General features: G+C 43.9%; 2 protein-coding genes across 10 annotated transcripts in view; one reads left to right on the top strand and one right to left on the bottom strand.

Moving 5' to 3' along the window:
* NDUFAF6 (NADH:ubiquinone oxidoreductase complex assembly factor 6) overlaps positions 1-17,570 on the bottom strand; it is a 52,682-nt gene that overhangs the window by 24,640 nt on the left and 10,472 nt on the right. For 3 of the 7 annotated variants that reach the window (XM_045005341.1, XM_045005342.1, XM_045005344.1), the window contains exons 1-3: positions 6,798-7,003; positions 4,309-4,408; positions 363-485 (exon numbers count right to left, since the gene is read on the bottom strand). In XM_045005341.1, the coding sequence (XP_044861276.1) occupies positions 363-485; positions 4,309-4,408; positions 6,798-6,976 (402 nt within the window). In that variant the 5' untranslated portion in view covers positions 6,977-7,003. Of the gene's footprint in view, positions 1-362; positions 486-4,304; positions 4,409-6,797; positions 7,004-7,160; positions 7,274-17,570 lie in introns of those variants that run through there. The other 4 variants (XM_045005343.1, XM_045005347.1, XM_045005345.1 and 1 more) reach the window with 4 other exon arrangements.
* TP53INP1 (tumor protein p53 inducible nuclear protein 1) overlaps positions 10,928-17,570 on the top strand; it is a 61,519-nt gene continuing 54,876 nt past the window's right edge. For 2 of the 3 annotated variants that reach the window (XM_045005361.1, XM_045005363.1), the window contains exon 1: positions 10,928-11,053. The gene's annotated coding sequence lies outside the window, so the exon portion shown is untranslated. The remainder of the gene's footprint in view (positions 11,054-17,570) is intronic. The other variant, XM_045005352.1, reaches the window with a different exon arrangement.

Here is a 17,570-nt window from a genome sequence, read left to right on the forward strand (position 1 = left end):
AAAAGGCTAGCATAGGCTCAAGAAAGTTTACTTAAACACTTTAATTGGTACTGACTTACAGTTGTCACTCTAATGATTTTGTCCCTTCACCTGGTTAGAAGGCAAATTCTCTGATTAACATAGTTCTGACTAGTTGCTACATTTTTCTGGTAACTTCTCCCTAGATATCAGCTTCATGACTGTCCATCTCTCCCTTTTTTGCTTCAGGCTGCTCGTAGTATAACACAGACAACATATCATACAATATATGTACAACACAAAATACAGTTAGTATGCAGTATAGCACATGCAAAACAACAAAACATTTTCCATAGGTAAAAGAATAATTGTAAGTAAATTTTAAGACAGGAAAGATATTTTACCTTCCACAGTTCTATAGCAACTGGCTGATGTGGTGGGTTATCACAGTATATCTCTTCCACAGCTTTCCTCCAAAACTGCATTCGCATCAAACCTATGGTCTTCTGTGTTATGGAGTCTTTAATCTGGAAAGAATATATTTAAGAGTGAAATTTACCGTCTAATGGAGGCATTTAGTTTACGACACTTAAAGAGCATAACTAAGTATCATCTTTCCTGAATGATTTTTCTGGTCATATGCCATCAATATGCATCTTTCACAAGTAAGACCATGTCTACACTCCCAGCTAAATTGGCACTGCTGCGATCAATGCAGCGGTGTTGATTTAGCGGGTCTGGTGAAGACATGCTAAACTGATGGCAGAGTGCTCTCCCATAAAGTCTCTACTCCACCTCCCTGAGAAGCGGAAGCTATGTCCACAGGAGAGCATCTCCTGTCAACATAGCTCAGTGCAGACACTGCTGTAAGCTGACCTCAGTTATGTAACTGAAGTCGATATAACTTAAGTAGTGTAACTTAGATCAACTTACAGTGGTAGTGTAGACCAACTTGGTCATTTGAGGACTCACCTAGGAAGCAGGAGACCTAGGATCTAGTCTCCCTAATCCATTGACTTTATTTAGCCAGAGTGCAACGACTTCAACGTGAAAGACTGAGGGAGCCCCACATCAGAATATCCCATAACCCAATGGTTAGAGCACTCACTTAAGAGGGGTCACATCAAAGTTCTAATCCTTTCTTCCCCTCAGGTAGAGGAGGGACTTGAACCAGGGGTCTCCCATATCCCAGGTGAGTATCCTAGCCACTGGGCTAAAAGTTGAGAGAAGTCCTCTTCCTCCTCTGTGGCTTTTTGCTAACAGTGTAGGCACCTACTGCAAATAGAGAGTTTGCAGCTGAGAATCCCAAGACAACATGGACACCTCCCTGCAGCCCAGACTTAGGTGCCTCTCTCCAAGACAAGGGTGAATTGTAGCACACACACCTCTTATTGGATGACTAGCTTAGGTAGCTCCCTGCCCAGCATGATGGCTTTTGTGAATCACAGTTGAAGGTGTCTCTCCCCATTAGTTGTATAGGAGGTTAAGGACTTAACTCAGGGCAGGTCTACACTACAAATTTACAGCAGCACAGTAGCTATGTACAGTAGCTGTGCCACTGTAGAGCTTCTGGTGAAGATGCTCTAAGACAATGGGAGAAGTGTCTCCTGTTGGCTTTATATCTCTACCACCACAAAAGGTGGTAGCTATGTTGGCGGGAAAAGCTCTCCCGCCAACATAGCACTGTCTGCACTGGCACTTACATTGGTATAACTGTGTCACTCGGGGTGTGGATTATTCACACCCCTGAGCGAGCTAGCTACACCAAAGTAATTATGTAGTGTAAACCAGGGGTCAGGCTTTGTGAATCACAGGGATTTTCTAGGTGCCTAAAAGTTAGAAATTGTGACACTCAGCCTCACAACACCTAATTTCTTAGGCCACAGTCACTGACCAAAGAGATTACAATCTAAAACAGTGAGAAACGTACCAAAGGAGTAGGTGAAGGAGAAAATAAAATAAATGAAATTTTTATACATATACACACACATGTACTTTTTTCTTTTTTTAACATGACTTCAAAAGGAAGGCACTAAAGACACTGAGGGCTTGCAGGAGTGAGTCAAATTTTTACTACTATCACGATTTCAACAGTTGCAAGAAAACAAGTCAGATAATGACATATCTATCATCAAGAAAACTGCCAGCAGAGCTTGGATTCCAGTGTTCAATTGTTTGTGATGATGTACAAAGCAGAATGTTAAATTATTTCCAGTTTGGATACCTTAGCATCTTGCAGGTTTGGGCAGTAAGTACCCTTGCCAGTGATGCTGAGCCTGTACATTGCATTGGGGAGCTGAAAACTCAGCATCTCACAGGGACAAGCCCCTAATAATTAACGGCTTGATTTTCAAAGGTGCTGAGCAACTGCATCTTACCCGTGAATCAACAGGTGGGCACTCAGCTTCTTTCAAAAATATGGCCACATATATCCCAAATGAAACAACACATGTTGGTTGAAATTCTAGCCCCACTGAAATCAATAGCAAAACTTGGGGAGGTGGAAATAATCGGAGCAGGATTTCACCCTGCGAACATAGCATACTAAATGAACAATTTTATTCTTTAAACATTTTGCCAAGTTATTCAGGAATTTTATAAAAAAAAATTCTGACAGTTAAAGTTTCAACTGGCGCTCCTTCAGTTCACCAAGATATGCAACAATTCAGATTTTTCATCAGTCATGCCTGTGTAAAAAACAGCTTTTCTCCAGTCGTGCAATTTTCCAATAATAAGTCTATGACTATTATTTATGACTATAGACAAGCTGTTCGTAGGAAGGGCCAATACCTCTGATAGAAACAAAAATGTGTCTAATATGCCACAGTGAAGATCAAACACTTTGCCCAAATCTTCCTGTAAATTATTAAAGATTGCTTTGTTGTACATTTCACCTTAGTCACTTGCTTTACCTATCATTAAAAAAAAAAAAAAAAAAAATCACATCTACCGCCTTCAGTTCAACTAAATTACCAAGAAATTTTTAAACGTTGCTACTAGGTAATATTTTTATATACATCACTTGGTAATTAAAATACTGAACTTCAGCAAGCTATTGCATACTAATGTAATTCTTGTTTTTGTGATGAGTATTTGTTTTACTGCTCTTGAGATTTTCTTGTACTTTTTAATCAGATATAAAATATCTTTTTAAAGATTCAGCATTGCACTACTGCAACCCAAAGACAAGCAGCTATTTCAAATATTCTTCTGAAGGCACATGGATTATGAGACTGGGCTGAACCACAAAATCCAGATCAGAATCTGGATTTCAAACACACAAAGTTCAGATCCTGGACCAGTTTCACCTCAGAGGAATCCACCCCAGGGGATCACAGGCAGTGTTCCCACTGCTAGGGAGGGCAGCTTTAAATTCTGCCAGGAGTTTGCCAAGAGTCCTGACAACAGAGGCTGAAAAGGATTATGTTTAATCAGCCCGTCCCCTGGGCTGTTCTAGCCAGGCCTTTCTTGCAAGCATCAACTTTTGTGGTTGCACTGGCAGTTTGAGAGTCACTGTGGTGGGGCAGATCTCCACCCCAGTCAGAAAGGAGTTAAAGAGCTCCTCCGGGCAAAATCAGCCTTAACACAGCAGCACACTTGTGCGGTTTGTCAAGCCTGAAAATAAGCAGGTCCTTAAAAGGGAGGATGATGCTTGCTCAGTGTCGGGTGGCACTCTGAAGGTGTTCCCTGTCACTTTGCAATAGGGGTTGCTGATCAGGAAATGGATTGAGAGCCTTGGCTGCCCAAGCCCTCTCAGGAAAGAGAAGGGCAGGTACTTTTTTCTTTTATTTTTCTCCTTGGCTTCCTGAAGGCCTAGGGCTCTGCTTTTTGAGGGCTGTGGAAGCATACTGACTTTTTGTTTGGACTACTTTAACTCCTCCCACCAGAGGGCAGATGCCCTGAACAGCACAGCTGGAGGGCTTTGCACCAGAGACAGGAGCACTGCCCACCCTCTTCCCTAGGGGACATTAGAGAGGTATAGCCTACTACAGCCATATTGCAGAGAGAAAATGTAATCACATTGCGTTCTTTTTAAATCTGCAACCTTCCCTCCTGAAAGTCTGCCAAGTCTCTGCCAGCATAGACCTAGAAATGAATCTGCCCTCAAGGTTTTTGGTTTGATCCTTTACAGATACGAGTCAGCTGCACAATTCAGATCCAAGTTTAGATTCCAAGCCCCCTCAGTTTCTACAGGTGTTTAGATCTGGGGTTTTGTGGTGGACCATCTTTTTATCATCCTTTGAAACACAAAACTTTAATCTCATCATAGAACACTTCTTTACAGTTCAACCTGGAGTCTTGAAATGATTGTTATAGATCAGTATTTCACAAATATATTTTAATACCTGCCTGGGCCAGTTCAACATTGAAGGCTCTCAGTGCAAAAGCAGAGGTGCGAGATTCTGCAGGCAACAATAGAGAACACAGAAACCCTTCATAGTCACGTTTCCTATATATGACAAACAAAAAGAGATTATACATTTTATTTATAACTATATGTAAATTAAGCATTCAACTGGTCAGCACTGAACTTACTTCTAACAGGAGTGAATTGCGAGCTCAACTAGTAACTCTGACCAAAGCAAAAATATATGTTTTTATTTTAAACAGTTAAAAGAACAGATTTCATTCACTCCCCCGGGAAGTAATCTGAACACCCTGTGCACCAGCAGGAGCAGCTGCATCTTTCAGAATCAGGCTTTAAGACATTTGCCCAAAGTCACAAAGCAAGTCTGTGGCAAAACTGCAATTACAGTCCAGATCTACTGACTTCCAATCTTGTGTTCTAATGAAACCACGCTTACAGAGATTGTAATATTTTATTATAAAACACAACACTCTTTGGAGCTTGGCAGAGAACTGTTTGTTTAACCAGTGAAGTTTCTGGGTATGTCTACTTCTGGAGCTGGAGGTGTGATTCCCAGCTTGAGAAGACATTCCCACATTAGCTCTGATGAAACTAACAGCTAAACATATAATATAGCTGCAGTAGTGCGAGCCATTGGACGGGCTAGCCACCCCAAGTAAATGCTTAGGGTCTTGGATGGGCATGTACTCAGGGCAGCTAGCTTTTCCTGCCACTTATGCTTCCATATGTACACTTTATTTTTAGTGTGTAGGCTCACTGAGCACTAATGCAAATATGCCTCTTCAAACTGTGAATCAAACTCTCAGCTCCAAGTGTAGATATGTCCTTTTGTTTGTTTGCAATTCCAATCACAGCATAAAGTTTACAACTGTGACATACGGACTATAGGTAGCATGCTGCTGATCTAAACTGATATACACTCCTTTGGCCACTTGGGAGTGCCATTAAATTAAAAACAACTGCAGCACACAAAACCGTGCCATAAAATGCAGAGTTCTACTCAACTATTCTTATTGCAAGCAGAATTCAAAACTGTCTATATAGTTAAGGTGCCTGTTTTTTCCACTCCTTGCATTCATAGGATGAAACTTTGCATTCAAGGTACAGCCCCTAACTTCGAGAGGCAGACATCTGGGCACACATTTACTCACTTTCATGAGAACTGTTGATCCCCTCCCACCCTATTTTAGTTATGTTTGTTTCATAGACAAGGTAAAAATAAAAAATAACTGGGCAAGTTTTAACTATTTAATTACGAGTGTCAAGGTAAAAAGAAAACTAGATTTGCAGACAAGTACTTTGTGGAGGTAAAAACAGTAACTGGAAATCTACTGTGAATTTTCAGAACAAATCCCTGAAAGTACTTTGGGTGACCTTGGGCAACTAGTTTCTAAACCTGTTCTGGAGCCTGATCCAAAGCCCACTGAGGTCAATGGAAAGACACCCTTCGATTTCATGGAAAGATCATGCATCTGATGAAGTGGATATTCACCCACGAAAGCTTATGCTCCAATAAGTCTGTTAGTGTATAAGGTGCTACAGGACTCCTTGTTGCTTTTTACAGATCCAGGCTAACACGGCTACCCCTCTGACACCTACCCCTCAACAGGCTTAGGAGCAGGTCCTTAAAGGGCGCTTTCATAGTTAATTACAGACCAACCAAATGTTCCTTTAAAATTGTCTTAACTAAGGAATACCATCACTTTGAAATCTAGTCATTCTTTAAAAATGAGTTACAAAAGTATCCAGTACTACACCTGCCCCTGCAATATTGGTAGTTGTACAATGACATTTCCCTATTTTGGAAGTTATTCTCTCCCCTTAGTATGTGAAAACCCCCACTCAAACAACAGAGAAAACTGACCCAGTGAGTACATAGGGGAAAACAATGAAACTAACGATACAAAGTCCCCCCACCCCCTGTTTAGAGAGAGACTTTTTCCTCCCTGTAATAAATTTCAGCTTAGGTGTAGCTTGTAACAACAAGAAAGCAAAGAATGTTCAGACAGAAGTGTGTTTTTATGCTAGTGTGTCCCTTTAAACATCTCACTATAGCCATGAACATTTTCAGTGAATTTCAATGAAACTGATTAGTCTTCATTTTAAAGTTCTCCGTGCTTTAAATCCAATTCTACCTCCACTCTCCTCATCCACGAGGGTAAAACTCCCCGCAGGGGGATACATTTTAAGACGAACATTGCTTGTGTTACTTCACCTCCCCCAAAATGAGGATTAATTTTAAAGGTGACTTACAACAACTACTAAGTAAATTAGGGTCATGCCTTTTATTGCTTTTTTAGTATGTTACAGCCCTCCTCCCCCAAGGGGCTGGGGCTCACTGGGAGAACAGGGGTTACAGCCCCCGCCCCCACGGGTCTCAGGGTGGGGGTTACAGCCCCGCCCCCACGGGGCTGGGGCGCAGAGTGGGGACGCGGGTTACAGCCCTGCGCCCGCCCCACACCGGACTCACCGCAGCAGCTCGGCGCAGTACTGCACCTCTCCCCCGGGGCCGGGCTGGCTGGAGGCCGGGGCCGCGCTCCTTCCCCAGACCGCCGGCCGCACGAGCCGCCCGCGGGCGCTTGGCCCCAGCAGCTGCCGGGAACAGGGCCCGTGGCGAACCCCGCAGCTCAGTGCCATGGCGGCCGCCATGCTGCCTGGTGCACCGCCCCTCCTGTCAATCACCCTCTGCCTGCAGTGCCGCCCTCCGCCTCCGCCGGGTCGCTAGTGCCGGTAGTGTAAAAAACTGCTTCTGGTGTGATTTGCTACCGGTAGCAGTTACTGATACAAGGTTGTTCTTATTTGCTGACTTGTCCTAAATTTGCTACCATCTCACTTTTCCCGTCCTCTGGTCCGGGGATAGACAGCAAATTGTGAGCGATCGGGGTACATCTGCCTACTCTGCCCAGTGCCCACCTCTGGCTACACTAACTTTCTTTTATATGCAACAAAGAGTGTCTAAAGGAAAAACTTGACAGTGGTGTGAGATGGAAGCATAAAGTCTTCAGCTTTCAAAAACCCTGCCTCCTGTACCAATGTGTCAATTACCTCTTAATAGAGTGAGGTCATTTAAAACATCATGTATTATGCAGCTTATACATATTTTCGATGAGTATGTTATTAAAATATAAATTAAATAGTACAATGACAATAAAGGTAAATTATGAAGTGCTAAGAGTAATGAAAATAACATTTTAAAAAGTAATCAATTAAAAGGAGCAAAAGTATATTTAAAATGGATTACAAGGAAGGGAGCCGCAATTCAGGGAATCCCAGCAGCAGATAAGACAATTTGTAAACTGCTATGAGACTTTATGCAGTCATATAAACTGATGAGCGATTCTTTGTGTCTGAGAGGATATATGTAAAATATTTCACTGAATTAAGTCTTCTGCTGCGCCTCAGTAGATTATATCAGATAGGAAGGAGCTGAGGTGACTAGGCATTAGGATGCCCAGCCCTGAAAAGCCTATGCTGAGATGGACTGTCCTGTGGGACAGGAAATAAAAAAGCCCCTCTGACCAAATAAAAAAAAATCTGCCCCCACTTTCCCCCACTCTATTTTTGCAAACACTGGTGTCTCAGTCCACAGGGGTATAACTGTTACCCTGTGCAGTGTTTTGCCCTCTGGCAGCCTCTGACCCCTGAACTTAACTCCAGCTCCCTGATTTTGCCTCTCCTCAGCCCCTATCCTAACCCTGCTTCTAGCTGCTTGAACCACCCCCCCCCCCGCACCGCCAGTCTATTTCCATCCCCTGCTCAGACCCTGGCCACTGCCAGCCCCCCCGCCCCTCCGATTTGCCCCCTTTGCCCCTTTTTAAGCCAAAAAGCTGTCTGCAGAATCTGATGCCAAGTAAGGGTAGGGTGAAGGGCAGTTGCTTCAGCAGATGTTACTGAATGTGCTCGGTTCACCCTAAATAGCAAGTCAGATAGCAGTTTTTCACACTACACTTGTGAGGTTGCCAGGGCATTGAGCATCTGTATCTCTCTTCTCCACCTGCCCTAGCTCCCGCCCAGGGAGCTCACAGGCTGGATACCAGCTGTAGGGTTGCTGAGAGCACAGGGCAAGCCTGCTCCCTGACCTGTCACTTACACAGCACTTGCCTCCCCTGCCCTACTGCCAAGAGGAATATACATGCTACCTAGGCATTTAGTTCAATGGGAGTTCTCTGCACCTGTATCCAGATGCTCAGTTTGTACCTTAGCCCTTACCTACTGCTTCTAAAATCTTCCAAGTGCTAAATAAGCTAATTCTTACATCTTCCATGAACTCTGTGTGGCTTGGAAGCTTCTCTCTCTCTCTCTCTCTCACCAACAGAAGTTGGTCCTCTAAACCAGAGGTTCTCAACCTTTTTCTTGCTGAGGCCTCCCACTAACATGCTATAAAAACTCCAGGGCCCAGCAGGGGTGGGGACTCTGGGCCAGGAGGGGACCCTGGGGCATAGGCATAGTTTGACTTCTATTTTTGGGGGGGGAGGACAAAGGCTGATGGGGCTTGGGTTCTGTTTTGGTGGGGGGGGCAAAGGCTGATGGGGCTTGGGCCAGCTCTGTACAGCGGGCTCCAGGGAGTGAGTGCCACCTCCACCCCCCCGACTCACCTCAGCAGGCCACCCAGCCGGTCTGGGTTGTGCAGGGCCATAACCAAAAAATATAACTCAAAGAGGGGACTCAGCTCAAAAAGTTTGAAAACCGTTCAGGGTGCAGGCAGGAAATAGCCAGGGGCTGTGTGACGGCAGGGGGGTAGCTCAGGATGCAGGGAGGGCGAAGCTAGGGGCTTTGTGCAGGCAGGGGAGTAGCTCAGGGTGCAGGCAGGGGATAGCTAGGGGCTGTGTGCAGGCAGGGAGGTAGCTCAGAGTGCAGGGAGGGGGTAGCTAGGGGCTGTGTGCCAGGAGGCCTCCCCCTGCAGTGGCTGCTCCAGGAGGGCTCTGCTGGCCCAAGCCGGGTCCCCTCTCTTACCGGCTGTGTGAGCAGTTAAAGTGCTGTGAGCTGAGGAGCAGCTGCAACCCTGGGCACCAGCAGCAGGTGAGGGAATGCCACAGCTGCCCACTCCATGGCACCATCAGCCAGAGGAGCAGGTTCCCCGCACTGCCTGGCTCTGGCTTCCCACCTACAACCTGGCCAGAGAACTGGCCTGAAGGGAGCTGGGGGAGAAGTGGAGATGTTGGGGGGTAGAGCTACCCCTGGATTGCCCCACTCTGGGTAAGGGACTGCAGTTTGGGGGGCCCACATCCTTGTGCCCCCCCAAATCTGCTCATGGGCTGAGGGCTTCTGCCCACAGGGAGTGCTGGGGCTCCTGGCTTCAGCCCTGCACCACTCCTGGCTTCAGAGAGAAGAGCAGGCTTCAGCACCGCGCCACTCCCAGCTTCAGCCCCATGGGGGGAGGGGAGGGTGCCAGGGCTTGGGGCACCTGGTTTCAACTGCAGGGCCCCATGGCCCTGCTGAAAGGGTTTGGAGTTCTGCAGACCCTCAGCTGAGAACTGCTGCACTAAATAATATCATCTCACCATCTTTGTCTCTAATCCCCCATGAAGGTGAGGGAATCATTACCCCCATAGTACAGATGGGGAAGCTGAGACAGAGAACTTAAGAGAATTGGGAGGTGGGGGATATTCACTAACATCATGTACCTTGAATCAAGTTCTAGGTCTTACTCTTTATTTTCAAACCTGTGTCCACAACATCTAAAAAATCATCTAAAATTCTGGGATGAAGACTGTGGTTGATATGCTTGTCTGGCACAGTGGACCTCTCTACAATAAGAGTAAAGCTCTTCTGTGCAGGAGACAGAATTCTCTCCAGGGGCAGTCCAGAATTGTGGCATGAACTCCCCAGGAGCTAAGGACCATCACAAACCTTTCAAACTCCAAGTGCAAGTTCTTTTCTTTGATCTCGCCTTCTCTCATATAAACACATAGCAATAGATGTGTGTGTATATATCTATAGCTATCTATCTAAGAAGAAGACAACACACTCCTACAAGAAACTTCTCTACAGATTCCTCTCCCTCTGGGGAAAGGATGAGAGACTAAACAATGTGTGATAGAGGTGTTCAGGTGGCTTAATGCACTACTGGAAGGTGCTCAGATGCTACAGTGACGAGCAAGGTATTAAAACCTACGTAGAATAGAAGAGTTTTCAGTTGCTCAGTTTGAGGCACATTGGGCCTGCTGTTCACAAGTGTGGACTGTTACCAGCGAGCTCTATCAGTGTGTACATAGAGAATAGAAAAGGTGCCAGTAGATGGCACTGAAGAATATGTCGCACAGCTCTTGTAAAATCAATAAAACTTGTGCACCGTACATGGTTTCCTTTGTGCAGCTCTTTGTCAGCTCCCAACAGTGGGTACTCACAGTTCTCAGTGCTGACAACTCTCACAGTGTGATTGTTAATCTAGCAATTGTGGTGGTGGTAGTGGGGGTGGTTTGGTTTTTTTCACCTGTCCCATGAAAACTTATGAAGGGCCACGCACGCTCGAATTTTCCCTTATTAAAAATGGCCGCCTTCTCCTATTACTGCTAAAGGGCTGAAGCAAGTAAGATGGCTGCCATTTCCCTACAGTCTATCTGCATCGGGAGTGAAGCTGCCCGTAATAAAGTTGGGTGCCACCTCCCGCTGTTTTCAGTGAGGTTGAAGTCATGCCCTCAGGCACCATACCTGTGCTGCACCATGGTCTGGGGGCTAGACGGGACATGCCAGGAACTGTGAGGCGCAACAGCGAGGCTGTGAAAGGTGAGTGGGGAGCAGGGGATTGTGGAGGTAGGTGTGGGGGGCTGCAGAGGATAGTGACGGGGCAGGAGATGGAGAGGGTAGAATGGCTGCTTCCCCAGCCTGGGGATACTGGTGGGTGAGGGGAGTGCCCTCCAAGTAGCCCCCGCACTGTTGCCAGCTCGCACGAATTGATCGTGCTTCACGGATTTTGCCGCCTGCAGGAGGAGCCGTTGCAATGACACAAGAAGCAACTCTGGTCCCACCATTTGCAGGGCTGGGAATGGAGGCAGAGCTCTGTGCAAGAGCCTCTGGGCTAAGGACATGACAGCAGCTCAGCCACTAAGCCCTTCTTTCAGGTATGGCCCTAGAGCACAAAGGAGGCCCTGGGGCAGTGGAGGAAGGAGTTGGGGAAAAGCTGTTCCTGGGCGCCAGGCGGAGAAGACCCAGGGGAGTGGGGAGTCAAAAAAGTAGTGCCATTGAGTCCCAGATAAAGAAGTGCCAGGGCAACAGGAGGCAAAGAAATCTTGCTGAGGGGTCAATAAGACAATGCTAGGAAAAGCATGGCCTCCCTTACCTCAGGGGTGAGGAGAGGTAAGCAAAGTCTCTATCTGGGCTATCAAGGAGAGGTGTGCATTTCTGTGTGCATTAAAGGTTGACTTTTCAACCTGAAATTATAAAACGTGCATTGGCAGAGGAATAGAGGGGAGTTAAAAAGTCTAAAGACAGACTAAAAACATGATTTAAAAAAAAAACTACCCGTGTGATGGGAGGGAGGTCTGACTCGTTAATTTATATCTCTTGAGGTTAGCAATATTGAGTTGTATTTGAAGTCAGTGGGAGCTAGGGTCCTCAGCAAGTCTAAAAATTGGTCCCTTTGTGTTTGAGATTGGGCACACAAAAACAGACAAAATTTTTAGCCATTTTTGAACAATTTTCTGTATGTGATTTGTTCAAGACTATACAAGAAGCCAGTGGCAGAGCCGGGATTAGAATTCAGAAGTTTACAGCACCCACTCCTGTGATCAGTACACTTTATGACACAGCAATTATGCCTATGAATCCAAAATTGATCTTTCTACTCCTGATCAAATCTTCTCTTTTTAGTTTTTGTAATTGATAATCTCTAGTACCTCACCTGGGATGACCCACCACTACCTTCAGTGTTGTTACTTGTGTCATATTACAGGATTGGGGCCTTGGATTATGAACTCTTAGGGGAGGAACAGTTGTAGGCCAGTGATACTCAGACCTCACTGGTTCAGGAGCCAAATTAGCGATCAGCGTTACCCAAAAGAACCACAGTAGTGTGAATTCATAGCTTTATTTACTATAGCACTGTATATTAATATTTAAACAGTATGACAGGGAAACTATTTAAAATTTTATATGTATATAATATATTCTCACAGCAAAATGACTGACCGAGTATTATTATTTTATCAATTACAATTGGTTAATAAAATAGTAAAAGCATCCTGATTCATTAGTAACTTAGATTTGGTTAATAATTAAATTACAGTGTTTTAATATTATGTGTTGCAAAGAGCTGCAGGAGACATATTAAAGAGCCACTTGCAGCTGGGAGCCTCAGTCTGAGTATCACTGTTATAGGGTATGTCTTCACTGTAGAGTTAATTTGAGTTATCTACACTGGAGTTACTCCTCTCAAGTTAGCCTAGCACAAGTTCGAGCAGCCACATTGTAAAATAACACTTGAACCACTGTATCTACATTAGTGCTGCACTCACTAGTGTGTGGCACAAAGACTTATGGGAGTATGTCCTATGGTTCCTTGCACTACAGTAAGATGAGGCATGCTATACTTTCTCAGTGAATTGTGGGAAAACTTGTCTGCCCTTTCTGGGTACACAGAGGACACTGGGGGAAGGCATTAGAGGACTACCAGCATTCAAGTGGAGCTCACCTTAATTCACATTGCAGAGTGGTCATATTAGCTCCTGAGGAGTTATGGTTAAGGCTGCGAGTTTGTCAAGGAAGTCACAGATTCCGTGACTTTCTGCGACGTCTGTGACTCCTACAGCGGCTGGTGCGGCTGGTCCAGGGGCTGCCTAAGTAGCTTGGGCAGCCCCTGGGTCAGACAAACTGGCTGCTGCTGGGGCAGTCTTGGGCCCCCGCACCCTCCTCCCCCAGCAGCAGCAGCAGCAGGAGTTTGAGTGGGGGGGCTAAGAGCTGGAGGTTGGGGTCTGGGAGAGGGCAAGGGCTCTGGGCAGCGCTTTACCTCGGGGGTTCCCTGGAAGCGGTGACATCCCTTGGGTCCTACATGGAGGTGCAGGGGCTCTGCATGCTGCCTTCATCTCCAGGCACTGCCCCCTCAGCTACCATTGGCCATGGTTCCCGGCCAATGGGATCTGCGGAGCCAGTGCTCGGGGCGGAGGCAGCGCACAGAGCTGCCTGGCCACGCCTCCGCCTAGGAGCTGAGGGATGTCGCCAGTTCCAGGGAGCCATAGAGCTGGGTAGGGAGCCTGCCACCCCCCCCCAATCCTCCCCCCCTGCCCCCCCCCCCAGCACCAGTGTGCAGGGTGGGTTTGATTTAAATCAAATTGATTGAAATCATTAGTCAGGAAGACTCTATTTAATCATGGATTTCTACATAAAAGTGCATTCTTGTTGGTTGTTATAACTTTAATGCATATTCTTCACAACTCAGAGACAGATGTAGGTTTCATTTGTAGAAGGTACACACTATACATTTTTAAACAGTGATTTATTTTGAAAACTTTTCAGATTAGTTTTATAACTATATCAGGCAATGAATGATTGTTTGGTTATTTCATTTACCAAAAGTAATTGAAGCAGATAGTTCACCTCCCAATAACTTCATAAATATCTCCAATTAAACAGGTTAATCATTAATATTTTGGAGGATTTTCTTGCCATGCTGTATTAGGAGGAGAACATCACTAGACAGACATTTAAACTGTTTTATTTAACTAAATCAGCGTTATGTATTCTGGATTTTTTTCTTCAACAGCAAACATATTTTAACAAAACAAGCATATGAATTTTTGAATTTAGTTAAACATTCAAGTTTCTTAAAATCAGGTTTGTTTTTTGTTTTTAATTCAAATAGTTAACTGAATTTAAAAAATAAATAAATAAATGAATAGACTTTGTCAGCCAGGTCAACATGAGAAACTTAAAATATTGGATTCTGCAGCTAACTCAGTCATCTTCACCTTCATTTTCCTGTTTGTTCATAATCTGGAAAAGAAAAACAAGCTTTCCTGCTTTTTCAGGTCCCAAACAGTTTCTCAATTTGGAATGAATTAGTCCAAAGGAAGAAAATATTCTTTCTACACCTGCCGAAGAAGCTACTGCTGTTAAAAGTGAGAATATCACTTCAACAGTTTCAGAATCCAAGTGCTTAAGTTACTTCCACCAGTTCACTGGTGTGACTTTAAAACATCATCAGCAAACATATATTTCTTGAATGGTTCACCCTTAGCTCTGAAGTTTATTATAGTTGGCATTATGAAGGGATGATTGCTGGATGTCAATGACATAGCCAACTCCTCTTCTTCCGCGGTTAAGGTTTGACCCCGGTACCAAGAATTGACAATATTTGCAAGAAAATGTGCTGGAGATAGTGCTTGCCCCATTCATTTTTAATGCTTGTAATTTAACTCTGTCATTGCATATTTCTCTTTTTAAGATCTCACTTAGTTCCTTTCAAATTTCAACAGCGTCAGCAATAAAACAGCTATTTCCCTGCATTTTGTTCACGGCTACAGAAATAGGCTCAGCATGTGTTCAATATTTCTCTTAAGCCCAATGTTGAGAATTTTGGCTGTGACAGTGCAATCTATTTTTTCACTATTTTGTTCACAAACTGTCATCAGATTAGGCCAGTTCTTGATATAATGCTCAAAACAGTCCACTACTGAGTTCTGTCGCACATCTTCTGGGAGAGTTAGCTTGGTTCCGCCCACTTTTTTCAGAGCAGCTGCTGCAAAGTGGTTGTTACGGAAGTATTTTGCAATTTCAACATTAGCCTTTATTTCTGGAACACTGAAGTTTTTGGCTAGGAGGTGCATCAAATGAGCACTGCAACCCTATGTTGTTAGCTTGGGACTCTCTTCTAAATAATTTCTTCTCATCTTGGATACATTTGCAGCATTGTCTGTGACCAAGCTGCGTACTAGACATTTGAATTTTTGTCACAGTTTGTTATAGCTTTTACTGCTACTTCTTGTAAGTATTCTGCTGTGTGTGCATTTCCTGATGTATCAATTGTTTCGGTAAGGAAGACATTCCCTTCTTCTGTTGTCACACAAGCACATACAACAGGATCATTGTGGACATTGCTCCACCCGTCAAGACTCAAGTTAACAATTTTACCCTCTAGACCTTTTACACACTGCTCAGTTTCTCTTTCATATACTTTATCCAGCAATTTGCCTGCAACATCTGCTCTGTTGGGTGGACAGTATTCTAGTCTTAATGACTGAACCATATAATGAAGTATGGGTTCTCAATCATATGGAAAGGAGAGTTTGTTGCACAACAAACCTGGCAATTCTTTCATCAATTACCCCTTTTTGTAATCTACTGGTTCTTATCACAACTTATTTATAGTTGATGGAGATTTCTTTTTGTTTTTGCTACAGGTGATATACTGTGACTATGTGACATACATGATGTGACTGAAACACTATCATTGGCAGATAACTCTGAAACTAGAGAAAATGATGGTGATCTTGAAGGTGGATAGTCTTCAGAATCTTGTATGTTGAGAGTGGCTTCTCCTAAACAAAATAAGTCAATGCAGTTATTTAATTATTATTACCATACTGCTCATTTAGTATTACTCATTGCATTCACTGACACTCAGTACTACTTTAAAGGTGAAATTGTAAAAGGAAGATCTGCCTATTTCAGCTATTTATTTTTTATCACAATTGCATCTAAAATGATAGTACCATAGAGCAACAACTATATTTTTTGCTCAAACATGAGAATTCAAGAATAGTCCAGAAGAAAGACAGGCAGTCCTTAAGAAAGAAGTAGAGTGTGAAATAAAGTATACCAACCTGAAGATCCTGCATGTTCAGACATGTTCCTTTCATCATCTTCAACGCAGCTTCCTCCTGAGAAGGAACATGTCTCATGATGTTGTTTCATTTAGGCAACCAGGCCTTGCACTTCTTCGTTGCACTGTTTACATTTTGCACGCATGCCTGTCTTACCCACAGGTTGAAGAACTTCATTAAAATATTCCCAAACTGGGTCTCTTTTACAGCCCAGGTTTTCCCTTCTAGTGAGAGAATGGTATGGTAGATCTCAAATCAATGAAGGCTACGCTCAGAAAGACCTCAAGACTTCTGTTTGAGCAGCATATTCCAGTTTCACTTTTGTTTTTGCTGCCTGTCCCTCCCTTCCCACATTTATCTCCAGACTTCTTCTCCTTGTCCAGATCTATTCCGTCTCCAACAATCTTCTATTCATTGAACTTTTTTGAAACTTTGCACTTTTAGAGAGAGGTAAGGGATTGACTCTGTGTACACAAATTTGTAGAGGGACAATAGGGGTCAGGTCTGTTATTTCTCACCCCTACATATTATTTATTTAAAACATTTTTGCTGTTAACAAGCATGTTATCTCTGGAGACACAAATCCACAGTTTGAGAACTGCAAAACTAAGCATCTCTGATGGTATCTTCTAGACTGAGCACTGAGTCCCATTGGGTAGGTAGAAAGATTAATCTATACAGAAGCCCCTGGAACCCCGTAAAATTGGGTCCCTAATCCATGAACTATTGGAACTCATTTACAAAACTTCCCTTTAAAATTACATGAATATATTGTCTCATACTATAGAATTAGAATTTATAATCTCTATTCCCTGATGAGATATCTCTGAGCTATAACGTTTCTTAATTAAAACTGTCTTTAGATAGGTTTTTTCCTCAAAAATCATTTTATGAAAAAAATCCAGTTTAAATAAAAAAAACTGATTTTTTTTTTTTGCATTTTTTTTAAATCATTGATTGTTATCCACCCTGCCAGCGAGGGTCAAAGGCCACGTGCCGCCGCCCCTCCAGCACCCGCGGTGCCCCTTGCCCCCCCGCGGCCCTCCCCCAAGATTTTAGTTAGGGGTATATAGTGCAACTCATGGACAGGTCACGGGCCGTGAATTTTTGTTTACTCCCTGTGACCTGTCCATGACTTTTACTAAAAATACCCATGACTAAAACGTAGCCTTAGTTATGGTCACTCGAGCTTTAGCTTCTACCCCCTGATTGGCCAGCCAACTCGATTTAAAAGCACCATCACACTAAAGTTAAGGTGGGGGTGTGTGCGCATGGGACTCAAGTTAGTGGCAACATTAACTTGAGTTAAATTTTCAGTGAAGACAAGCCCTTATTCTGTGGTTTGAAAAGCATTATTTACATTTTCAATGCAGTATAATTTAAAAATAACATTTCTGATCCTATTCACAAAATAAGATAGTGGTAATATTTATGTTCCTATTCCCAACTCAGTCACAAAATAAAGTAACAGTGATATTCCTGTTGGA

This window comes from Mauremys mutica, chromosome 2, assembly GCF_020497125.1.
Source record: "Mauremys mutica isolate MM-2020 ecotype Southern chromosome 2, ASM2049712v1, whole genome shotgun sequence".
Lineage (NCBI taxonomy): Eukaryota > Metazoa > Chordata > Testudines > Geoemydidae > Mauremys > Mauremys mutica.